Source organism: Oncorhynchus gorbuscha, linkage group LG12 (assembly GCF_021184085.1).
Source record: "Oncorhynchus gorbuscha isolate QuinsamMale2020 ecotype Even-year linkage group LG12, OgorEven_v1.0, whole genome shotgun sequence".
NCBI lineage: Eukaryota > Metazoa > Chordata > Actinopteri > Salmoniformes > Salmonidae > Oncorhynchus > Oncorhynchus gorbuscha.
In genome coordinates this window covers 22,189,861-22,217,094 of record NC_060184.1, presented here as the reverse complement: position 1 = coordinate 22,217,094, position 27,234 = coordinate 22,189,861, and the positions used below count along the sequence as shown (strand labels likewise).

Here is a 27,234-nt window from a genome sequence, read left to right as displayed (position 1 = left end):
CATTGGGTCTCAGCTCCAATCTTTCCTAACGAGGTTAGCAAAGGCTGTGTGTGTGATAGAGAGACATGCTTTGCTTTATCTTGGCCAGGTCACAGTTGTAAATGAGAACTTGTTCTCAACTAGCATACCTGGTTAAATAAAGGTGATTTTTAAATGTTTTATAATAAAACATCCAGTATGAGACGGAGCAAAGAACAAATGGCAGGAGAGAAAAGGAGTGCCCTCTTTCCCAGGGCACAGTGGCTACATAAAAGCAAGCAGAAAGACAGACAGAGAGGAGTGCAGACAGGCAGCAACAAGCAGGACAATAATGCATAGCAAGAAAACAATCAAGGTTTCTCTCACAATATGGATGCAGCATAGAACACACTGAAATGAGAATTGTATCACAGATCCAAATAAGGCAACTAGCACAGATTTTCTGTGTGTGTGGTTTTGTTCTGAGTCATTCCCCCATCTTTTCTCTTCCAGTGGCTGCTAACTGCACTGTGAAGGACAGGCATACCGATCAGCTCTAGCTGGGTACAATCCCCCCCCTCTTACCACCACCCTACCCCTCTCCGCCATGCTGCCTTTTAAAATCCCAAAGCCATTATGTAGCCCTGTCGGGGTTGTCAGAGGCTCTGGACTCACAGTTTGTGCTGGTGGAACAAAAGACAGCCCCTTTTTCCATGGAAAATACAGTATTCACACGGCCAGCCAGCGGCGAAACGAGTACACGCTTCTCGCACCCAGCTGTGCTCACGAGGGATGGCGACGTCAGTCATCACCCAACAAGCATCTGACCTCTTACAACAAACCTATTCACCCCTCTCATTCCCTTCGCCATCCCTCTATTTTCCCTCTCTCACTCCCCCCAACCCCTAGCAAGAAGTAGGGCAAACAGGCTCTCAGAACAAGGCAAGCTCTCTTACTGCAGTGTTTCAGAGAGAAAGGGCTGCATAGAGTTTGAGACAGAGAAAGAATGCAGACAGAAAATCCTGCCAAATCAAAAAATACATCCCAATTTAACCTAGCTTTGCCAGACTGGTCAGACCTTTGGACCAACTCATAAAACTGTCTTGAGAAATGAAACATTAATTGGTTGGCAGCATGGGAGCTGCCAGTGCTGAGAGTGCTGCAATGTCCATTGTTGGAGAGGCTGTTGGCGCACAGCAGCTCTAGAAAGAGAAACTGTCACTTTGACAGACAGCCCCAAGTCCACATCTACACAGTAGTTACAGAGACAGGAGCATGCACATTTATGGCATGTGCACGGTGTTGGACTGTAAACTCCTCCGCAACGCGAAGATGAGACCTAAAGTGCAAATACAAGTACACACGCACACAAAATCACATACTTACCCACACACACACACACACACTACAAGTATGAGCCCCTTTATTTCTCCTATAGATCTGATTTAGTGTACCAGCCACATGCAAACCATAAGACAGACACACACACACTTACTGATCTTCTCCTCCGCTCGGGAGAAGGGAAAGCAACACAACTGCCCCATGGCTGATCCTCTCCTCCCCTCTCTATCACTCCCTGCTCTATTCCGTTGCAAACGGATGAGTGGTAAAATCCAGCACAGCTTCCACACCGCCTGAGAGGGAGTGAGTGAATGAGGGTGTAAACGAGGGGCTGAATGCTGCGTTCGCTCTGTGATAGAGAGGGGAGGGGTGTGAGAGTCCGGACAACGTGACTGGGAAGATTTTAATTTACTGGCAATTTGAGAAATTTACCGGAACCATATGCATTGGATGAGTAACCCATTAGGGCATCCACCCACGGTGCTCAGAATAACAGAAATCATAGAGATTATGGTAATGCTTCTTAACAGAACATGCAACTCCTGTAATGAAGCAGCCAATAAAACGTCATTTTCAAACATTTGCCAAAATGCAATTTGCTGTAAATCACTATTCTAAAACAGCACACCTGATAGCAGTTCCGTAAAGACAAGGACATTTCTAAACTTTGAACGGTAGTGTACATTAGGCAAATATATTTCCGTGTACTTCCCTATTGGACCCACCACTATGCCATTTCGCTCCTGTTCTATTGGTTTTCGTACCAACTTTCTTTCGTTGTCCAGAGCCAAAGGCACAATTCCAGGCATATCAGCAACCCATCCTAGTTGTTGAATCTATAGACTCCCACCTCTTTCAAGTTCATAAGAGATTTTAATCTGAGCCTGTAATTGAACCCACAAATGCTGACGCTCCAGATACTCAACTAGTCTAAAGAAGGTCAGTTTTATTGCTTCTTTAATCAGACAACAGTTTTCAGCTGTGCTAACATAAATGCAAAAGGGTTTTCTAATGATCAATTAGCCTTTTAAAATGATCAACTTGGATTAGCGAACACAACGTGCCATTGGAACACAGGAGTGATGGTTGCTGATAATGGTCCTCTGTACACCTATGTAGATATTCCATCAAAAATCTGCGGGTTTCCAGCTACATTAGTCATTTACAACATTAACAATAACAACAATAAATTGACAAAAAAAGTTTTTTTTTTTAAACAGGGACATTTCTAAGTAACCCCACACTTTTGAATGGTAGTGTATATAATGAATCCTGTCTATACAGAAATAAATAAAATACTTCAACATACTTCACCAGAAAGCCTGACATAGCCACAGAGGAATTGAGGATCAATACCTTCATTTAAAAAAATTGCTGTTGATTGTTTCAAATCGCAAGCTTGTAGGCCTATGTCTATTCAGGAAGCCTGCGTGGCAATAGGCCTAGCTGATTATTGAGTTGCGGCCGTCAGTGAAAAGCATCTAAAATATGTCTGAAGATAACTGGTCTCGAGTATAATTTAAAATGTTGAGACAAGGGGAGGGGTGTTTGGCGAAGATATAGGCGAGTCTCTCTCCAGAATGGCTCAGCTGTCTTCTGCCAATTCTTGCGCATTCACTGTGTGAATTGTTCGCTCTTTAATAGAAATGTTTTATCAATTTCCCATTACATACAGTGAGTGTACAAAACCTTAAGAACACCTGCTCTTTCCATGATATAGACTGACCAGGTGAATCCAGATGAAAACTGGGATCCCTTATTGATGTCACTTGTTAAATACACTTCAATCAGTGTAGATGAAGGGGATGAGACAGGTTAAAGACTTAAGCTTTTTTGACAATTGAGACATGGATTGTGTGTGTTTGTGCCTAATTTTTTGTACACTCGTGTATTTCAAAAACTATATTATTGAAATGAAGCTCATCCACGAAAATTTGCATTTGAAAATCATAACTGGCATGCAGAATGGTACAGTAGGATACATCGTAAGCATCCCGACATTCACGCACCAGCTATGAAGTCTTTATGAAATAATTGCCTCCCGTTTCAGTGGTAGAATGTAGCCTATAGGCTACTTTGAAGCGAGGTAAGACATGCCCCATAATATGAAATAAAACATTCAGAATTCAAACCATTAAGTATATTTTCAAAATGCATACTGCCTTCAGCTCACATTGTAAAGTGGTGGGTGACACACTGACAGCCTGTTGCCTGCAGTTGAATGGGAGGAGAGCTTAAATTACCAGTTGAGAAATAAAAATAGTACCTCTTTTTAATCGTGCACCAAAACTGTTTTACACACAACTGCATTTAGAATAGTTGCACAATGAATGGAATAATAGAGGCACATGTTTTATTCCAGCAGCAACCAGCTGAGGAGCTGCAGGAGAAGTTCTCAAAATAGGCTCTGTGTGCTGGGCGTGTGATAGTTGTGTTGGATAAATATGACACATGACTAGCAACACACAAAAGGCCAATTTAAATTTCACTAAATTATGCAAATGAAAGTATAGACAAATAAGCATGACGGTCAAACGTATTTACATCGACTGGTATTTCAATCAATGAACAAAAAGCATTTTGCAACAGGATTTCTTTTTTGGTCATTTTGGCCGACGACTGTTATTTATCGGCTTAAAAAAAACAAATTGAAGCACTACGACTAACTCACATTTAATGCGCTAACCTACAGACCCAAAAGATCAAATAAGAATCACACCAACAGATCAAAATGTCAAAGTGCAACAGAATGCTGTAAGTGAAAATCCAATTATCCTTTTCTACAATTCAAAAGTTGAACAATTGTAAATGCTTTTAGACATTGGCTTTTCGAGCAAAAACTAAGAATAGAAAAATGACATGTCAGGCAGAGAGACAGGGTATACAAATCTAGCTATAGGTAATGAACACTTATATCTGATGTCCACTTCATTATTAGCCATCTCTGCTCTGACCCCACTGGCCCAGGTACCCCTCTCAACACTGTCACCACCTCTTACCCACCATCCATGGCCCACTAGAAGGCAGCCTTTGTGAAATACTACGCCAGGGTAACTACAGTCCTCTCCTCTACTTAACCCTCAACATACAAGATTTAATTAGCAGCTAATTCAATCTAGTCTGTTGGTATTCAAAAACATATGTGATTGTGGAGGAGTGCGAGATGGATGGGTGGGCACAAAGGCCAGCTTGGATCTCACACACACACACACACACACACACACACACACACACACACACACACACACACACACACACACACACACACACACACACACACACACACACACACACACACACACACACACACACACACACACACACACACACACACACACACACACACACACACACACACGACAGGGTGACGCCTGCTTAGAAAATAATGAAATAAAACTGCTCTCTGGAGGTCAGCGCTGCTAGACGCCTGGAAGTCTCTACTAAGGGGGGAAAATGGTCTGTCTATCAGTCTGTGGACCTAGTCTAGATGACGGTGCTGATCTCAGACACAGCTCTGTTATTGTTGTTAAACATGGATAACATCAGAGCTATTTTAGCTTGGAACGCCAGTGTTGATTATTTCTGGAATGTCCCACTGATGGCGATTTACCAGGTCTAGTTGCGTTTGAAAGGTGAAAGCCTTGATTAAATCAGATCTATCGACATGTATTGAAAGTCAAATGCACCTGAGCATTACTTTTATGTTGGACAGCGTGAATCTGACAAATACTAAATGAATCAGGGACTTGTTTTTGTGTGAGAAATGAATAGATTTATTCAGACAGTGCAGAGACCACTGAGTCTTACAGTGTAGATCATAGAGATGTGTCCACATAATTAATAAATCGCACAACAAACAGCATCAGATCCATACAACAGCATGTTTCATATGCAGAGTCTGAGCGAGCAGGTAGGGCGAGGCCCTTGTTGTGCGGTGACAGGTAGTCTAGCAGTTAAAAGCATTGGGCCAGTAACCAAAAGGTTGCTGGTTCGAATCCCTGAGCCAACTAGGTGAAAAATATGTTGACGTGCTCTGAGCAAGGCACTTAACCCTAATTGCTCCTGTAAATCGGTCTGGATAAGAGCATCTGCTAAATGACTAAAATGGAAGCAGGGGGGAAGTTATCGCAACCAGCATGGGTCCAACTCACCTCACATTTTTCCTCCACTAGTTACTGCTTATCTATACAGGGGGATTTTCTTATCGTTCACAGAGCTACTGGTATTGACGAGGTTTGACGAGGCAGCTGAACATCTCATCAAAGCTTTGTTGATCGGCATATGGGAGCCTAAGTCGCTCCAAACTGTGGTTGTCATTGATGGGACTTTGCTGTACTCTTTAACTGTGATTGGAAGAGATTTAGTTGGAGTCAATCTATTATGGAGGACCAGCAGCTGTCTGAGTGATGAGTTGTGGCCAATCCTAGATGCTGGATTAAACCAGAGTCAGGCCGTTAAGGATGTGTGATGGCATTGTAACAGGCCATTGATGGACCACATACACGGCAGCATTTGTCCTCAGCTGGCTGAGAGGGCCAGCAGTCTCCAGCTCCCAACAACAGTAACCACACAGCTGCTTCTACTCTAAAAAAACACACTAAATGCACAGATTCACTCACACGTGTAGGCAAAATTAGGCACACACGCTCGTGGACACAGACCAAAATGGGCACACATACACTGTTAAACCCTCCCCATCCCATTGTGGTGCTACAATGTGCCAATCGCTGTGCTTCAATGGAACAGGAGAAAAATTACAGGGTACAAAAACACATGACTGGATGTTCATGATGAGCTAGGGCAGTTTCCCAACGCCAGTCCTCCAGTAAACCCCAAAAGTACACATTTTGTTGTAGCCATGGACAAGCACACCTGATTCACCTTGTTAACTAATCATCAAGAGAAAGAAAATGTTTCTGGCCAAGGAAAAAGCTTTTAACAGATTAAATGATCACTCTAAACCAACAAATGGACAATTCTTCTAAAGATTGAATTACAACATTACCATTAGTCAGTGGAAAACAGAGAGAGCTAGAGAGGTTTGGAGCCACATGGATAGAACATGTGAAAAATGCTCCCAACATTTCCTGCATTTACAGCAGAGAAATGGTGCCAGGAGAAATATATCAAAACGAATGAGAGAGAGAGAATGGCATTGTCATCTCCCAATGATATATATAATATTTCAAATAGCTGTTCACCTTAGAGGAAGACACCCCTAAAATCTGATCATTCTCAGAGATTTTATTATTTTAATCACCCCCCACCCGAAACTTACTGACGAGCAGCAAGATTTGATCGAGGAGGAACTACTTTATGCCGTTGAATCATTCAAAAATCGGCAAGTCACCAGGTTTATAAAATGTTCTTTACAGAAACCCCTACTATCCGGCACCCACCACGAGGGATTAATTTCATTATTAAAGCAACATGCAGAAGTTCAATATCACGTTACTTGGTTGTGATGACTGTATAATGTCGAAAATGTATTTCTTTAAAAGTTAGAAAAGTGATACAAAATATAATCCACCATGATCAAAACGGTTTCTTGGCAGGGAGATTCATAGAAGACCGTATCAGAATGAGTCTTAAAATGATGTATTATTATGATAAAGCAAATGAACCAGTCCTTATATTTGATTGCAGAAAAGGCATTTGATAAGATCAGATGGATAGAACGTCTTATATGAATGTTTGAAAGACTTTGGCGAGTCCCTCATAAATAGGGTAAAGATATCATACCAGGACTTAAACTCATAAATATTAGGTACATCTCAGATAGTTTAAAACTGTCAAGAGCAGTGAGACAGGGTTAGCCTCTCTTGCCTTACCTATTTTTAATTGGAATTGAAATATTAGCTATAAAAAGGTGACAAATAGAGATTGAAGGATTAGACATGTATGGTTGTATGACTAAGATTTCTACCTATGCAGAGGATACCACCTTCCATCTCCGTCCTCAAGCTGCCTCCATAAGCGCACTCAAAGATTTAGACTGGGGTCTTTAAAAAAAAACTCCAACTTGGTTATAACACGTAGTGTGTCAACTACATGGACAGACGGGCCAGTAAATAAATGTTCTTGGAATACATTATGCCTGAATGCATGAACGACCTACATTTTGAAGCGAAATGTAAAAAGATTGACAAAATATTAACCATGGAAAGGCAATCATCTTTCCATACACTGAAAAGTCATATTAATGGATTATTTAGCCGTCTCAATTCAATAATCTTATGTCTCTCCGGTCGCGAGATCATTTTTTCAAACAATATGAACAGAAAATATGTACATTTATATGGAACAATAATCCAGAGAAAATAAAGAAAATATATGTATCAACAATTAAGAGGGTGGACTAAGACTGACTAATTTCAAGGTTCAAGGTTGCAATCTGAAGGCGTCCTGGATACAGAAACTATAATCCAATCCAAACTGGATTTCAGTAAATTAACGTCCCCTTTCTTCAACTTAAAAATGTCTCTACCAAAATAAGTATTTTTAGCAATGTATATCCATTCCTCCAGGAGGCAATAAAATCATGGTTATACTTCCAATTCTATCCACCCGAAAACCCTGGGGAAATTGTTCAGCAACTTACTTGGTACAACACAAATATTGAAATTGATGGACAAAATAACATTGTGCACAAGGATGGAAAGTTTGACTTTGGAACATTGTATAGAACCTATTTATTTGTACAATTGATACATATTCTCAAATGGTGTCTGCTATAACAGTCACATGGAAAGTTAAGATGAAGAAAGGAAAGCACGACTTAACAGCATGCCGTACTACTATAAAAAAAAACTATAAATGATTTTGTTCATTGTGTATCCAATTCTGTATTTGTATAGAATTGCAGAGTAAATTGATACACTGCTCAAAAACATGAAGGGAACACTAAAATAACACATCCTAGATCTGAATGAATGAAATATTCTCATTAAATACTTTTTTCTTTACATAGTTGAATGTGCTGACAACAAAATCACACAAAAATTATCAATGGAAATAAAATGTATCAACCCTTGGAGGTCTAGATTGGGAGTCACACTCAAAATTAAAGTGGAAAACCACACTACAGGCTCATCCAACTTTGATGTAATGTCCTTAAAACAAGTCAAAAATGATGCTCAGTAGTGTGTGTGGCCTCCACGTGCCTGTATGACCTCCCTACAACGCCTGGGCACGCTCCTGATGAGGTGGCGGATAGTCTCCTGAGGGATCTCCTCCCAGACCTGGACTACAGCATCCGCCAACTCCTGGACAGTCTGTGGTGCAACATGGCGTTGGTGGATGGAGCGAGACATGATGTCCCAGATGTGCTCAATTGGATTCAGGTCTGGGGAACAGGCAGGCAAGTCCATAGCATTAATGCCTTCCTCTTGCAGGAACTGCTGACACACTCCAGCCACATGAGGTCTAGCATGGTCTTGCATTAGGAGGAACCCAGGGCCAACCGCACCAGCATATGGTCTCACAAGGGGTCTGAGGATCTCATCTCGGTACCTAATGGCAGTCAGGCCACCTCTGGCGAGCACATGGAGGGATGTGCGGCCCCCCAAAGAAATGACTGACCCACCGCCAAACCGGTCATGCTGGAGGATGTTGCAGACAGCAGAACATTCTCCACGGCGTCTCCAGACTCTGTCACGTCTGTCTTCCTAGGTCTTCCACCGTGCTTCTACACCTGCATTGCATGCTGTTTGGGGTTTTAGGCTGGGTTTCTGTACAGCACTTTGAGATATCAGCTGATGTACGAAGGGCTATATAAATACATTTGATTTGATTTGTCACATGTGCTGTGTGAACTTGCTTTCATCTGTGAAGAGCACAGGGTGCCAGTGGCGAATTTGCCAATCTTGGTGTTCTCTGGCAAATGCCAAAGATACTGCACGGTGTTGGGCTGTAAGCACAACCCCCACCTGTGGATGTCGGGCCCTCATACCACCCTCTTGGAGTCTGTTTCTGGCCGTTTGAGCAGACACATGCACATTTGTGGCCTGCTGGAGGTAATTTTGCAGGGTTCTGGCAGTGCTCTTCCTGCTCCTCCTTGCACAAAGGCGGAGGTAGTGGTCCTGCTGCTGGGTTGTTACCCTCCTACGGCCTCCTCCACATCTCCTGATGTACTGGCCTTTCTCCTGGTAGCGCCTCCATGCTCTGGACACTACGCTGACAGACACAGCAAACTTTCTTGCCACAGCTCGCATTGATGTCCCATCCTGGATGAGCTGCACTACCTGAGCCACTTGTGTGGGTTGTAGACTCAGTCTCATGCTACCACTAGAGTGAAAGCACCGCCAGCATTCAAAACTGACCAAAACATCAGCCAGGAAGCATAGGAACTGAGAAGTGGTCTGATGTCCCCACATGCAGAACCACTCCTTTATTGGGGGTGTCTTGCTAAATGCCTATAATTTGCACCTGTTGTCTATTCCATTTGCACAACAGCATGTGAAATTTATTGTCAATCAGTGTTGCTTCCTAAGTGGACAGTTTGATTTCACAGAAGTGTGATTGACTTGGAGTTACATTGTGTTGTTTAAGTGGTCCCTTTATTTTTTTGATCAGTGTATATTTCAAACGTATTGGAAAGATATGACAAGCCAAAATCATGGAAGCAGGTCTTAAAATTGTACATACAAAACATAAATAGATACATACTCAAAAGCCTTTCAGTGAAAGATATTCTATAAAATTCTGTCAACAAAAAAATGCTTTGCATTTGGGGTGTTGAGCAAGACACGAAATGCAGATTCTGTCCTGATGCCAGATGGTGAAATGTGCTCCAGAGTCCAATGGTGGCGAGCTTTACACCACTCCATCTGACGCTTGGCATTGGGAATGGTGAACGGTGCTATTCTATGGAAACCCATTTCATGAAGCTCCTGACAAACAGTTCTTGTGCTGACTTTGCTTCAGCATTTGGCGGTCCCGTTCTGTGAGCTTGTGTGGCCTACCACTTCGCGGCTGAACCATTGTTGCTCCTAGACATTTCCACTTCACAGTAACAGTACTTACAGTTGACTGGGGCAGCTCTAACAGGGCAGAAATTTGACAAACTGATTTGTTGGAAAAGTGGCATCTTATGACAGTGCTACGTTGAAAGTCACTGAGCTCTTCAGTACGGGCCATTCTACTGCCAAAAAAACAGAATGGAGCTAAGCATAGGCAAATTCTGAGATGAAAACCTGGTTCAGTCTGCTTTCCACTAGGAGATTAATTCACCTTTCAGCAGGACAACAATCTAAAACACAAGGCCAAATCTACACTGGTTGCTTACCAAGACGACAGTGAATGTCCTCTTTCCATGATTAAATGCGGTGGTTCGCGCTTTCAGTTTTGTGCGAATGCCACCATCCATCCCCAGTTTCTGGTTAGGGGATGTGACCAATATAATGTGATGATACTGAGTGGCCAAGTTAGTTTTGACTTAAATATGCTTGAAAATCTAAATCGCAAGACCTGAAAATGGTGGTCTAGCAATCAACAACCAATGTGACAGAGTTTGAATCATTTTGAAAAGAATGGGAAAATATTGCACAATCCAGGTGTGGAAATCTCTTAGAGACTTACCCAGAAAAACGCTCAGCTGTAAATCACTGCCAAAGGTGATTTTACAAAGTAATGACTCAGGTGTGAATACTTATGTAAATGAGATATTTCTGTATTTCTTTTTCAATCAATTTGCAAAAACGGCAAAAACATGGTTTTCGCCTTGTCAAATGTCAATCTTGAATTTGGGCTAGAACACAACAGAATGTGGAATACGTCAAGGGTTTTAAATACTTTCTGTAGACACACATAAGCAGATGCACACTAAAGATAACAGGGCCTTTCCGATCACCTTTTTGAATATGACTAGTGTTATTCATCGCTGTGCCATCATGGCTTACTGACTACACAAGATAGACGGTTCTAGTAGCTACCCAAGACAAACATCCAAAGTACATTATCAACTGGCCAAGCCTAAATACCACACACACTTTCACCCACTCAAAGTCGAGGCCATTATCATTAAAACACACTTGAGCCTATATAAATATCAACTTACAGTGTATAGTAAAATCTGTCTGAAATGCCAGGCAAAGGATTTAGGCAGCACAATTAATCATCATTACCACAATATATCAATACATACACAGTGCTCATTTTAAATGTAATGATGCCTCCAACTTGAGCAAGAGGACTGTCCAATAGGCCTATTGCACGCGATGAAAACATCCTGTATTTCCTAGACATAGTTCAACAGGACAGCTCAAATGCTATTGGCTCTCTTTTACCAATGAGGCCTGGAGGAATTGATCATGTGCACCCCTAACTGGAGATCCTCCTACATCCCCCTAACTGGAGATCCTCCTACATCCCCCTAACTGGAGATCCTCCTACATCCCCCTAACTGGAGATCCTCCTATATTTACAAAAACAACACTGTTATAATACACCACCACCCTGCTACAGCAATGTCCAGCTCACAAAATCCTAGTTGATGTGTTCTGCAGCAGAGGGGGAAACAGCCTATCTTTAGGACTGTTAGCCATGCCTTCTGGTTAGTTCTAATCAGGCAGCTTAGTCTCCCATTCAGAGGACCCCCACTTTTGTTAGTGTCTTATTTGTCAATGTCACACAAAATAATCACCACCACATCTCGTTCAGCCTGTCAGCAGCCTTGATTCCCGGGATTTCAGTTTGTTAGTCTATGGCCCCAGCACGCTTTGTAGCCAGAAACATGAATTTTACATAATTATGACATAACATTGTAGGTTGTGCAATGTAGCAGCAATATTTAGACTTCGATAAAATATGGAACGGTTCCGTATTTCACTGAATTAATAAAACGTTTTGTTTCTGAAATTATAGTTTCTGGATTTGACCATATTAATGACCAAAGGCTCATATTTCTGTGTTTATCATATTATAATTAAACCTATGATTTGATAAAGGAGTCAGACTGAGCGGTGGTAGGCAGCAGCAGGCTCATAAGCATTCATTCAAACTTTACTGCGTTTGACAGCAGCTCTTAGCGCTGTGCTTCAAGCATGGCTGTTTATGACTTCAAGCCTATCAACTCCCGAGATTAGGCTGGCAATACTAAAGTGCCTATTAGAACATCCAATAGTCAAAGGTATATGAAATATAAATGGTATAGAGAGAAAGTCAACGTGTCATAATTCATAAATTAACTACAACCTATAACTTCTTAACTGGGAATATTGAACCACCAGCTTTCATATGTACTGAGCACGGAACTTAAACGGTTGCTTTTTTTACATGGCACATATTGCACTTTTACTTTCTTCAACACTGTTTTTGCATTATTTAAACCAAATTGAGCATCGTTTCATTATTTATTTGAGACTAAATATATTTTATTCATGTATTATATTAAGTTAAAATAAAAGTGTTCACTGTTCATTCAGTATTGTTGTAATTGTCATTACTACAAAATATTTAAAAAGCAGATTAATCATCGGCTAATTTTGGTCCTCCAATAAATGGTATCGACGTTGAAAAATCCTAATCGGTTGACTTCAAGTTCTCACTGGACATGAGTCTCAGTTAACTGAACCATGAGTGGTCAGATGTGTGTGAATGTGGACATCTTCCATTAAACTCCTTATCCTTGTTCGCCTCATCCTTGTTCTGATCAGACATTCTGTAGTGGTTGCTACTGGCCTTAAGCCAGCACCTAAGATTTCTTATTACATTCATGGTCTTTCGATTCTCTACAACCCTACCCCTATTTTTCCAAGAACCCACCAGTAGCACACCTCTCGCCAAACTCAAATTCTACACTACCTTCTGCTAGTCTGCTGACGAAATGTAAAATCAAATGCATTCGTCACATAGTTTACAGTAGGTGTAAAAGATAAGCATTTTGCCCTGTGTGCTAGCTCCCTCAGCAATGCAGTATTGCTATTATAAACTCTTAGCAACGTAATAACAAGAGTAAAAATAAATGGTTTTGTCATACCAGTGGTATACAACAGCTTTCAGCCTATCAGCATTCAGTGCTCGAACCACCCAGCTTATAATAATTAATAATAAATAAAAAAATAAGTTATCAGTAGCACGCTCCTCTCGCCACATTCACCCACACTACCTACCGCTAGTCCGCTGACCAAATCAAATGTATTCGTCACAGTTTACAGCAGGTGTAAAAGGTGCAGCAAAATGCTTATGCGCAAGCTCCCTCAACAATACAGTACATTAATTTAATATGTAAAAAATAAGAGGTAGAAGAGGAAGCATCCAGTAGACAGTAATAGACCACTTACATATATAAAGTGGGTAGTGGAATCAATAGTATCAATAGCATATAATATACTGAAAAAAATGAAATGCAACAATTTCAAAGATAGTATTAAGTTTGAGTTCATAAAAGGAAAGCAGTCAATTGAAATAAGTTGAGGCCCTAATCTATGGATTTCACATTACTGGGAATACAGATATGCATTTGTTGATCAGATACCTTAAAAAATAAAAAATAAACAGTATCTGGTGGACCACCATTTGCCTCATGCGACACAACACATCTCCTTCGCATAGAGTTGCTCAAGCTATTGATTGTGGCCTGTGGAATGTTGTCCCACTCCTCTTCAATGGCTGTGCAAAGTTGCTGTATATTGGCAGGAACTGGAACGCGTCGTCGTCATCGAAGGTGAGCATTTGACAACTGAAGTTGGTTACGACGCCAAACTGCAGTCAGGTCAAGACCCTGGTGAGGACGAAGAGTAAAACATATGAGCTTCCCTGAGACGGTTTGACAGTTTTTGCAGAAATTCTTTGGTTGTGCAAACCCACAGCTTCATCAGCTGTCCGCAGGTGAAGAAGCCAGATGTGGAGGTCCTGGGCTGGTTACATGTGATCTGCGGTTGAGGCAGGTTGGACATACTGCCAAATTACCTAAAACGACGTTGGAAATGGCATATGGCAGAGAAATGAAGATTTAATTATCTGGCAACAGCTTTGGTGGACATTCCTGCAGTCAGCATGCCAATTGCACGCTCCATCAAAACTGGAGACATCCATGGCATTGTGTTGACAAAACTGCACATTTTACAGTGGCCTTTTGTCACCAGCAAAAGGTGCACCTGTGTAATGAGCATGCTGTTTAGTCAGCTTCCCACACCTGTCAGGTGGATGGTATGGCACCGATAGAGATGGTCGCTTCGAGTTCTTAGGAAACTATGTAGTAATATTATTATTATTGTTTGTTTAATGTATAATTTCTTACATTGTTACCCCAGGAAATCTTAAGTCTTATTACATACAGCCGGGAAGAACTACTTGATATGAGAGCAACTTCAACTTACTGACATTACGACCGGGAATACGACTTTCCCGAAGCGGAGACCTCTGTGTGGATCACCACCCAGGACAACGGAGGTAATTCCAGTAGGCGATCCAAAACAACGAAGCCGTAGAAGGGGCAGACGAAGCGGCCACCTGGCCAAGCCCCGTAGACAGGAGCGGTGTGCACGAGTATACTACTAGCCAATGTCCTGTCTCTTGATAACAAGGTAGACGAAATTTGAGCAAGGGTTGCCTTCCAGAGAGTCAGATTGTAACATACTGTTTCACGGAAACATGGCTCTCTCGGGATATGTTGTCGGAATCGGTTCAGACACATCCATGCATCGAGATAAACACCTCTCTGGGAAAAGGCCTGGTGGTTGTGTATGCTTTATGATTAACGACTCATTGTGTAATCATAACATTAAGGAACTCAAGGCCTTCTGCTCACCCAATCTAGAATTACAATCAAGTGCCGGCAATTCTACCTACCAAGAGAATTCTCGTCAGTTATATAGTCGCAGTTGTGTACATTCCCCCTCAAGCAGATACCAAGAAGGCCATCAAGGAACATCACTGGACTACATGCAAACTGGAAACTATGCATCCTGAGGCTGCATTTATTGTCGCTGGGGATTTTAACAAAGCAAATATGAGAACAAGTCTACTGAAATTCAAGCATATTGATTGCGCTACATGCATGCGCAACACCCTCGACCACTTCTACTCTAACTTCCGTGATGCATACAAAGCCCCCCCCCCAACACTCTGTTCGTCAAATCCAACCACGACGCCATCTTTCTCCTTCTGTCTTTCAGGCAAAAACTCAAACAGGATGTACCAGTGACGAGAACCTTTCAGCACTGGTCTGCAAGATTGTTTAGATCATGCGGACTGGAATATGTTCCTGCCAGCCTCTGAGAACAACATCGACATATACGCCGACTCAGTGAGTGCGTTTATAAAGAAGTACATTGGAGATATTGTACCCACTGACTATTAAAACCTAACCTAACCAGAAACTGTTGATGTATGGCGGCATTCGCGCAAAACTGAAAGCACAATCCACCACATTTAACCATGGAAAGAGGTCTGGGAATATGTCTGAATATAAACAGTGTAGTTATTCCCTCCGCAAGGAAATCAAACAAGCAAAATGCCAGTACAGGGACATGGTGGAGTCGCAATTCAACGGCTCAGACACGAGACGTATGCAGCAGGGTCTACAGGAAATCACGGACTACAAAAAGGTATCCAGCCACGCCAGGGACACCGACGTCATGCTACCAGACAAACTAAACACCTTCTTTGCCCGCTTTGAGGATAATACATTGCCACCGTCGCAGCCCACTAACAAGGACTGCGACCACCCCCACCCCCCTTCTCCGTGGCCAACGTGAGAAAAACATTTAAACGTGTTAACCCTCGCAAGGCTGAGACGCATCCGGAGCCACGTCCTCAAAGCATGCACAGACCAGCTAGCTGGTGTGTTTACGGACATATTCAATCTCTCCGTATCCCAGTCTGCTGTCCCCACATGCTTCAAGATGGCTACCATTGTTCCTGTACCCAAGAAGGCGAAGATAACTGAACTAAATGACTACCGCCCCGTAGCACTCACTTCTGTCATCATATAGTGCTTTGAGAGACTAGTCAAGGATCATATCACCTCCACCTTACCGGCCACCCTAGACCCACTTCAGTTTGCATACCGCCCCAACATGTTCAGACTACGCAATCGCCAACACACTGCCCTATCCCATATGGACAAAAGGAATACCCATGTAAGAAAGCTGTTCATTGACTACAGCTTAGCATTCAACACCATAGTACCCTCCAAGCTCATCAAGCTGGAGGCCCTGGGTCTCAACCCCACCCTGTGCAACAGGGTCCTGAAATTTGACGGGCTGCCCCCAGGTGGTGCAGGTAGGAAACAACATCTCCACGTCGCTGATCATCAACACTGTGGCCCCACAAGGGTGTATGCTCGGCCCTCTCCTGTACTCCCTGCTCACCCACGACTGCGTGGCCATGCACACATCAAACTCAATTATAAAATTTGCAGACGACATTGAGGCGGATAATTTCAGAAAGAGGGTCCAGATTGTCTGGCCCGTTTGTAGGGATCCAGATTTTTTAGCTCTTTCAGAACATCAGCTGTCTGGATTTGGGTGAAAGAGAAGCGGGCTGTCAATAATGGACTAGTGAAACAAATACCAAAAGATTTTTGGTGGACTTTTCCTTTAAGCTGGAGATAGACAGCTAGCTCATTTGGGTGCTCATATGAGGCACAGAGACTGCATTTGGGATAATAGGGTGGTCGTGTCTAACCCTGCTCATTCCTTCAACTCTGCTCCCAACAATTAAAATCGCCTATAGAGCCCATGGCCTGTATCACTAGAGAGCTCATAACAACTAGTGAGCTACAGGCAGGAATCAGCTATGCTAAAATGTAATTATTTTCACCTCTATGGCCCATTTATTGCCTTATACCTCCCTACTATTCTACATTTGTGCACACTAAACATAGATGTTTCTATTGTGTTATTGACTGTACATTTGTTTATGTGCAACGTAACTCTGTGTTCCTGTTTTTGTCACAATGCTTTGCTTTATCTTGGCCAGGTCGCAGTTGTAAATGAAAAGTTGTTCAACTGGCCTACCTGGTTAAATAAAAGGTGAAATAAAAAAATAAAAAATCCCAGTAACAAGCCACCTTTGGGGAGGGGGGCACCCTTGTGAACACTGACCCAAATTGTCACGCTCACCCTGGGAAGACTAATATACCCCTTAAACCCTGTGAACAACATGGAACACGGAGTAACTGAGGCAGCATTAAACATGGACGCCCAAGCGTCCAACATATGTTGTGATTTCGTGAGACTGTATAGCCTGCATGATCGGCAACCCCATTTGCCAAACGTGGGAGCAGTATTTTTTTGTGGAGGCCCCTTGCTCCGGGAATGACCCCAGCCAAGTGATCGGGGGCTGCATGCAAACCCTGTTGTTTTCTTCATTCCCTCCAACTCCAGGAACTAAAAATATGAATTGTGTTGCCATAACACCAGGGGAAAGCTAGTAAGTGATTTGTCAGAAGTTAAGCATGCTAGCCAACGTTACCCAAAACGCTTTTTAGCATAAGTTAGGCTAGCTAGCCTCTGACCGCAGAAAGGTCCGTTTAGAATAACTAGGTGAGTTACCGCTACGTATACCAAACAAAATAACTACCCCAGAAACTTCATCATAGGGAGGCAGGAACATGACGAGCACGCTATGCAGTGCTTGTTTATCTAGCCTGGTCTCAAAATTCCACTTTGGACCAGATCGCTTTATCAACAAGTCTAGGAAGAGGCAAGCGGTGCTAGACCGAGGCAGACTGGTGGCGGGGGGTACCCACCAGCCTCCCGTAACTGGTGACCGAGCGCACAGGATCCAGTTGGGTGCAGGCAGCCACCACATACTCTAGGCAGACAAGACATTTGCTCCCACCACTCAACCCAGCTCCGCTTCCTGCATCTCAGTCTCAGTCGAGGTACCAGCATCCAGGACCTTGGCTGGGACCGAGATGCAGGAAGTGTTGGTAACTACACATTCTGTAAATCGCGAGTAAGTATCTTCCAGAGAAATGCTATAACCGCACGACTGGGAGAATGATCTCGACCCAGAGCCGGCTTAGCCATCATCGTCTCTGTCGTTTTCGTAGCCCTCTTACTCATTGCACCAGCAAATTGAATAACTAATTGTGATTAGAAAACTTATTAGAACAAGGATAACCTTCAGTGTACAACCGTCAGCACACAACATCCAGGGGGTGAATAAGCTCTACCACTATGGGACAGTTTAGTTGGTGCAACCTAAGACCGTCTTGTTTTGCAATTGTTTTAGTGGCGTGAATCGTTCCTGAGTTGAAGGAATGAATCCGAGCCTCACGCTTATCACCTGTGGAAGGTGGGGCTTCCAGCGAGAGGCCGATTTCATTGGCCTTGTCAGGCGTGATTGTAGATCCTTCAACCGAAATTGAGAGTGCGATCCCCCCCATATTCAACTGAAAACAACATGACATTCAGCCACTCTAAAATCAATTTCCTAATCAATACATAGCAGTTTCTCAGACAGCAGAGTGAATAATGAATAGCGTATAATCCATAATATGAGAGGAACCAGCCTGCAGCATCCTTGGCGGTTCGCACAAAACAGAGTCATATTCATGACATAGTAACACTATCAAATCGAAGTCTCACACATACATGGGTTAACCTCTTGCCCCAACCTTAGAGGGTGAGTACGGCAACAGTGTTTCAGAACTGTGATGTCAGCTCCTTGACATGGGTTTCACAGCTGGCTGCTTGTGTGAGGTGAGAGAGAGGGAACCCTCAGTGTGCTGCGTCCTGTCTGTGACACCAGTCTGACTCAGTCAGGGGAGTGGGGCCATACCCATCACAAGGCCAGCTCAGTGGCCCACAGTCCCCACAGGACCTAGGCCAGTGCCGGGAGCAGCTAGTAGAGATCAGAGGGCTGGGGAGAGACCCCCGACCTGCCAACTACACACATCTAGTGGGAAAGTCCTGGAGAGCTTGCCTAGCTGGCACTGCTACCCAACCAGAGCCTTTCGTGAGTCCAAGTGACAGCTGACAGAGACAAGAGAATAATATACTATATATGCACTCATCAACTCACACCAGTGTGTATGTGCACACCAATCCCAATTCTATCTTCATCGTAATATCAGTCATATTTTAATTGTGTGTGTTTACAGGTTGTTCTCAAATGAGAAATTAGCCATGGAGCTGAGCTCTATTTCTGTCATGTATAACAAACACATCCTCCTAAATCAACACCCTTCCAATGTATAGCCTGCCCTCCGCTGACAGTTTCCTGATCCAGTTGGAGTCCTTCCAGACCAACCCGGAGTACCAGGCAAATTAATATGGCATTTCTATTGGAGCCATGTTGCTCTCAACTGGATGCTTTTAGACATTTCCATGTTAGTCATGTAGACCAACCAAAAGCTCTGTGGGCTAATTACAGATGAACTAGGCTATAGCCAAACCATAATAGCCAAACCATATTTTAATGTTTTGTTGTCGACCCTACATACATCACACTGAGCGCACACACACTGGTTGAATCCACGTCTTTCCAATAAAATGACGTTGAACCAACATAGAATAGACATTGAATTGACGTCTGTGCCCAGTGGGATGGTACATATTTGATATGCAGAACAAGTCTATTCCAAGTAACACCAATTTCACAGGCTGTTAGACAGCAATCTGAAGCACAATTAACTTGATCCTGATCGTCTTAAAAAGCAGACTTAACACACACAGCCAGAGGAGCGCACAGTGGAGACAGTCAGTGCACATGAATTAGGCTGCCCTGTTCCCACAACACTTCTTCCCTTGTCAGCTCTGTGTACTGGCTAATGAATTCCAAGCCTTTAGCTGATCTCACACAGACTATTTCTCTCACCGCGGGTGCATTCGACTTTTGCCAAGCTTGTTTTTAAGTGGCTTTAAGAGCAAACACTAAAATCTCCAGAAGGTGGAGGCCAAACATAAACATTCCTGGGTTTTTAAACAATTAGGCTAATTTGAAAAAAGGTCTGTTCTGTGGTTTACTCAGTCAAAATAGAACACAAAGTGAACGGCTGACAAGGACACTTGTTCCCAGAGAAGAACATCATCCTCAAATAATTGATAAATCCAAAGAAAGCAAGCAGGGAATTCAAACAAAAAACAAGTACTAAAAGCCACAAAACACAATCCCCACCAATTCTGTCTTGATTATGAGTGTCTATTGATTGTCAGAACAAACCTCTGAGGAATATCAAGGCAGGTCTGAACAACAAGCATCTTAAACCTCCTAATGTTAGTCTCTGGGTAAAGAGTTGACCAGATGATGTAGAGGAAAAGCACCACCCTCACAGACAATCACCTAAAAAAAGATGATAAACTCCCTCTGCTGGTCAAAATAAAAACAAAGCAACCCGCAAGAATTCCGTTCAGTAACATCAAGGGGCAGTTTGAAAATAAAATCTAGGCTAAAAAAACAATAACATCCCTTGCTACATCACATTATATGAACTGGTTCTGGAAATTTTTCTAGGATAAATATTAAATCCCAGTAAGAAAATCCCCACTGTACTCACTATTAGTCTGTATTATGATAGACTTTCCTCCAAGTTTTGGAGTAAATAAAGTTGTGTGCATAATTCATGTGATATTGTAGTACAGTAGGTATGAAGCAAAAAATGTTGTGTTCATCTCTTTGAATTCTAAATTATGTCAATGCGGACAGATGAGATTTTCAGTTACAATTTTTTCAAGTCTGCCTCATGGTTCTACTCACCGAAACTGACCTCGGTGGTAGAATCCATCCGGGGTCTTTTTCTTCACCATTGAGCAGAGGGCCAGTCTGAACACCCTCTCGTTTCCAAAGTGGTGACGAGCGTAGTCGGAGTACAGCTTCTTTAAACCCTGGGAGACAACACAGACAGACATGGGGATGTGCACAATGTCACATCTGACCAGATATGGATGTTTCAGAACACACCCATCCACCCTGACCCCACACAATAACAAAGTATTCTCTAGGCTGCCTGTTGTCTGGTGGGAACGATAACACCAGCAGGAAATAGGTCATCCACTGCCAACAAACCGATAAAGCAGGGAGCGTCCATCTTCCCCTCCTACTACCCCCCCCCCCCCCCCCCCCCCCCCCCCAGGTCAAATGCTCCTCATCCCTCCTCCCCTTGCCAGACCACTGTACATAGACTGCCATAACCATCATTCACTCAGCCAGGACGGTAAACATGTCACACAGTGGACCGCTGCTACAAATTCACTCAACCTGAGTGAATATCATGGTTCACAATTTGATCAAAGGGCCTTCTTCCTGCCATGGGACAGTGACTTAGTATAAAGATACTGTTAAGTTTATAAATTGCTTACACTATCAAAGCATATCCAGACTATCACATCCAGCCGTGATTGGAGTCCCATAGGGCGGCGCACAATTGGCCCAGCGTTGTGCCAGTTTGGCCGTCATTGTAAATATGAATTTGTTCTTAAATGACTTGCCTAGCTAAAAAAAGGTTACATTTATTTTTTTAAACTGTCAAGTATATTGTATTATTACAACTACTGATTTTCATTCCTAAGTCACTGAATGTGCATAATCACACTTATTTCATGATAATCTACACATGATTATAATCAATGACATTATCATAAGGACTTTGGTCTTGCAGGGTAAATTGCGTAAATTGATATGAAAGACAGAATAAATACACACACACTTGGCTTTGAATTCTCTAACAATCTTACCTACACAACCAAATAAGGTATCCCTCAAAGGCAGAAAAGGTTGCCAGTAAGAAGGGATAGTGAAGCTGCTCTCCACACAGCTGTGTTGTTTTCTCTATGCATATCGTTCCAGCAGGAGTGAGGAGGCTCACCTGACTGTGTAGAGGAGGAGTTTTGGACAGCTTCATGAAGGTAAGGTGAGGCTTGAAGGCTTTGCGGTCACCAGACGAGATGCATTTCTCCTCAAACGTTTTCCTCACAAGACCTGGCGCAAATGACCAGAGACAGAGCGAGGGTGATGGGAAAAACAACAGCAGATCTATTTGTAGTTCAGGACCACGAGGGAGAGAGCAACTTTAAGCCAGAGTGGTGTAAGACAAGGAGATAATCAATAGGAGGAGGGGGGGGGGGGGGGTATAGGGGTTAGTGAAAGAACACAAATGGGCAGTAAAAGACAGCAGCTGATAATCTGTTAGTGTCTCTATTTTAGGGAAGCTTTCTCCATCTAAAAAAAACACAGCCTCATTTAAAAAAATCTTGTAATATCTAAAAAGTACAAAATAATAAAGATATCAGATTTTGATTATGCGCGAAAAAAAAGCAAAACATTTAAGATGCACTATAATGCAGAAATAGCTCCACCATTTTGTGGTTGCTAAAATTGGAAGTAAGCCGAATTTAAGTTTGTGACAAAACAAACAAGTATAGTGTAGACAAACATTGTGTGAAATATATTTTCCATAACTACAAATAATTGTATTTTCAGCCAGTGCACAAAACTGAAAGATGCAAAAACTAAAACATAGAAGCAGAAAAAGTGCCCATTGAACAGATCTACCGCTTCTTAGACTTGCTTTCAATGACAATAACTGATATATGACTAGGGCTGTTGTGGTAACCGTATTACTCCCAGTCACGAAGGCAAGTGGATACAAGTGACCGCCAGTTAAGTCACGGTAAGTAGGCTTCTCCAAGCTGATGGTCATGAGCAGCCAACCAAACGTGCTAACTGCCTGGTACGCAACCCTCTAATCACTGTGACATCAATGCAAATGTAATCCAAAATTTCATGAGAGCCCATGAGCTCATGTTGCGCAACATATCTATAGGCTATGCAATTACGTGATGGCTTCTATAAAAAATAAACAATTCCATCAGCAATCTATATCTCAACCTCCCTAATATTAAGCACATTGCTTTTCTTTGCAACAGGAGTATAGCCTACCTGGCTGGCACAAATTAACCACGGGAAAGCTTCCTCCATTCGCTATTTAAGTGCATAGGTGACACTTAACTTTTCTCGCTACCCCGGTTTTGATACAGGTGCATGATAATGGTCCATTCTAAATCAAAACAAATTTCACATATATTATTTAGTATATGTAAAAACAAGATTAAATCAAGAATAGTCTGAAGGGTGACAATATTAACCTATCACTCGTATGCCACTTGTGAATTATATATTGTCGCCTGTGAATGACGCCTGGCATAAAAAACAATGCCTTATATTTTTTTTAATTACTTTTTCAAATCATACGCGCACACCTCATGTAGCCTAGCCCATAGTCTTGATATGGTTTGGATCACAACTAGAGAACATAACGTCTTAAAATTAAGCACCTTAATCCGCTTTACAAGGGGTGCTGAGCCTGTGACAACCCTCCCACTCTGTCTGCTCGTACAGGATGTCGGTGGGCGGAGCCGGGAGGGTCGTCAGCAACATGGGACACCCCTGGGCTCAGGTGTGTTCCGGGTATAAATAAATATGCCTTTCCCCCATACATTGAAGAGACTCTCTCCACGCAGACACACTTGTTTTTAGTTGTGGCAATTTGGGGCTTCTTTGAGTCCATTTGTTATGGCACCTCTCAACACCATCTATATACACACACACAGTAAATCATATAGTTAAGTCTAATAAATATATTTTGTTATGCCATAATCTCAACGTTTTCTCTCTTTTTATTACGGGCTACGAGACAGTTCGTGACAAGCCTAACTGGCATACATAAGCAGCGAGTGCATTTCAAAGTTTGGGGAAGATCATTGTCACCATAAAAATGCACCTTTAAAATAAAAGTATTACATGCATAATTACATTTGCCGTCACTTCTGCTAATGGAACATTTGCGCTTATAGCCTACTACAATGAGCGCATAGCTGGCTTGTGAAGAAATGTACTATAAGGCTATCAACATTTTAAGCTAAATGTTGTGATCTTATGCATACATTGCGTAAAAAAGGTTGATGCTAGTGGTATTAAATTTGGGCTCTGGTGCATCCCACAACTGACCCAGACTATGTTCTGAATATTTATTTCTCGCACAGAATGTCAACTTTTGTACTATGAGAGATAGTAGACTGACATAGGCTAGTGTTTTTGCTGTTCGTTAGGCCTACTCATCTTGTTGGCTGATGAAAATTAAAATGGACAGTTAGTCCAATATCTTCAATATGCACCTCGGAATTCATATCTCCCTCACTAGCTTTAAGCACCAGCTGTCAGAGCGGCAGGGTAGCCTAGTGGTTAGAGCGTTGGACTAGTAACCGGAAGGTTGCAAGTTCAAACCCCAGAGCTGGCAAGGTACAAATCTGTCGTTCTGCCCCGGAACAGGCAGTTAACCCGCTGTTCCTAGGCCGTCATTGAAAATAAGAATTTGTTAACTGACTTGCCTGGTTAAATAAAGTTAAAATAAAAAAAATATTTAAAAAAGATCTCACAGATCACTGCACATAGCCCATCTATCTACCTACCTCATCCCCATACAGTATTTATTTATTTATGTTGCTCCTTTGCACCCCAATATCTCTACTTGCACATTCATCTTCTGCACATCTATCATTCCAGTGTTTAATTGCTATATTGCTCTGACATGCACAAGTGGCACACCATGGATTAAATCAAGAATAGTCTGAAGGGTGACAATATTAACCTATCACTCGTGGGCTACTTGTGAATTATATATTGTCGCCTGTGAATGACACCCAGCATAAAAAACAATGCCAAAAACCAAGCTATGAGGTCGAAGGAAGTCTGTAGAGCGCCGAGACAGGATTGTGTCGAGGCACAGATCTGGGAAAGGGTACCAAGAAACGTCTGCAGCATTGAAGGTCCAAGAACACAGTGGCCTCCATCATTCTTAAATGGAAGAAGTTTGGAACCACCAAGACTCTTCCTCGAGCTGGCCGCCCAGCCAAATTGAGCAATCGGGGGAGAAGGGCCTTGGTCAGGGAGGTGACCAAGAACCCAATGGTCACTGACAGAGCTCCAGTGTTCCTATGTGGAGATGGGAGAACCTTCCACAATCTCTGCAGCACTCCACCAATCAGGCCTTTACGGTAGAGTGGCAGCCCGCTTGGAGCTTGCCAAAACACACCTAAAGGACTCAGACCATGACAAACAAGATTCTCTGGTCTGATGAAACCAAGATTAAACACTTTAGCCTGAATGCCAAGCGTCACATCTGGAGGAAACCTGGCACCATTCCTACGGTGAAGCATGGTGGTGGCAGCATCATGCTGTGAGGATGTTTTCAGCGGCAGAGACCGGGAGACTAGTCAGCATCGGGGGAAAAATGAACGGAGTAAAGTACAGAGAGATCCTTGATGAAGTCCTGGGCACTCTGGAGCAGGTTCACAGACTGGGGCGAAGGATCACCTTCCAACAGGACAATGATCCTAAGCACACAGCTTTGGGACAAGTCTCTGAATGTCCTTGAGTGGCCTAGCCAGAGCCCGGACTTGAACCAGATCAAACATCTCTGGAGAGACCTGAAAATAGCTGTGCAGCGACGCTCCCCATCCAACCTGACAGAGCTTGAGAGGATCTGCAGAGAAGCATGTGAGAAACTTCCCATATAGAGGTGTGCCAAGCTTGTAGCTTCTTACCCAAGAAGACTCAAGGCTGTAATCTCTGCCAAAGGTGTTCCAACAAATTACTGAGTAAAGCGGGACTGAAACACACCTTTTAAGCATCGCTTTTCCTTAGGCTGCCATTTAGTCATTCAGTTTTTAATTGTTATTTTTTTGTTTATCCTTTTATGCAGTAAATATTTAAGTTATTTTCATAGTTAATTTGATTATCCCCCCCCCTCCCCGTGACGCACATTGCGATGCATTCCATGTCTGAAATGTGCTGTATAAATAATTGATATTGCAGCTTAAATAATCATTTATGAAAGCATACCATTTAAAATGGCTAAAAACAATGCTCATATACAGATTTATTCTAAAATTGGCAGCCCAACTTACATCATTATACAGCGAGAAAGGCACGGTGAGTGACTGCAAAGACTCCGCACACGGGATGAAAGCAGGTGGAGGAAAATGGGAAGCGATAGAGTAAGGAGAGGGGGGTTGGGTGGGGGAGCAGCAGCTGACTAGCAGTAGCACCCACCTGCGATCTGGACCAGTTTGACAAGGTTCTCTCCCTGGGCCAACTCTACAAAACATCACCTTCCTGAAGTGTCCGATGCTGTGGAAGGGCAGGATGAACTCTCGCCCCCGCAGCAGGTCCTGCAGTGATGCCTTCATCTGGGCCACTGCACACATTGCCCTGCAGTCAGCAGAGCACAACATTAATCCCCTCCATCCGTCGCTCTCTCTCTACTTCATCCTCTTTCCACCACGGTCACACACCGACCAGTCAGGCTAATACATACATTTACCCCTGCAGTATTTAGTGATGCAAATATACATTTCCTGGAATGTGTACACAGTCAGACATGTAGCCATGTGTTAGTCATAGGGAGATACAGTTCTAGGACTATATATTTAGTGGCTATGGAGGTTCAGGAAAGTGGAAGTGGTTACCTACATTGTGTTTTACTGTATGTTTTCAGAAAATACCACACTGCACTGAATATTTTCACCTATGGACAAATTATATTTTAAATCAGTATTCTCTCTGCAAATGTGTAGGATAAAGAAACAGACAGAATATAGCTTCTGCCATCTATAAACAGAGGGTGGCTGTTTGGTTGAAATAAGTGAGATCAGCTGCAGATACTCACAAGTTTACTTCCTCTTGACTGGCCAAGTGGGTCACCAGCAGCGTGATGTGGAGACTGGCTACAGGCACCAGAGCCCGAGTGAGTCTGGAGTCCCTCTGCATCACCAGGGCCTGCACTGATCTGCACAAGTAGAGCATGCCATTCACTCTCTGGCCAGCCAGTTCCAGCAGTTGCCTTGTGATCACATTTAAAGTGAAACAAGCAGTAATTTATTCCAATTATCAGTGAGCTCATGTGGAGAAACTTTTAAGAAATACCGCAAAATAAAAATATATCATTTACTTTTCAACAAACAAAAAAAACAAATTCATAAAATT

At 42.7% G+C, this 27,234-nt stretch overlaps 1 protein-coding gene across 8 annotated transcripts in view; it reads right to left on the bottom strand.

Annotated features, from left to right (window-relative positions):
- Positions 1-27,234, bottom strand: part of LOC123990708 (A-kinase anchor protein 7-like) — a 37,576-nt gene that overhangs the window by 3,467 nt on the left and 6,875 nt on the right. For 6 of the 8 annotated variants that reach the window (XR_006830692.1, XR_006830693.1, XM_046291479.1 and 3 more), the window contains 4 exons: positions 26,918-27,037; positions 26,302-26,460; positions 22,058-22,170; positions 20,960-21,077 (listed from right to left, as the gene is read on the bottom strand). Coding sequence is in view for 6 of the 8 variants with exons in the window: in XM_046291479.1 (XP_046147435.1) it covers positions 20,960-21,077; positions 22,058-22,093 (154 nt within the window). In the remaining 2 variants the exon portion in view is untranslated. Of the gene's footprint in view, positions 1-20,959; positions 21,078-22,057; positions 22,171-26,301; positions 26,461-26,917; positions 27,092-27,234 lie in introns of all 8 variants that reach the window. The other 2 variants (XM_046291481.1, XM_046291482.1) reach the window with 2 other exon arrangements.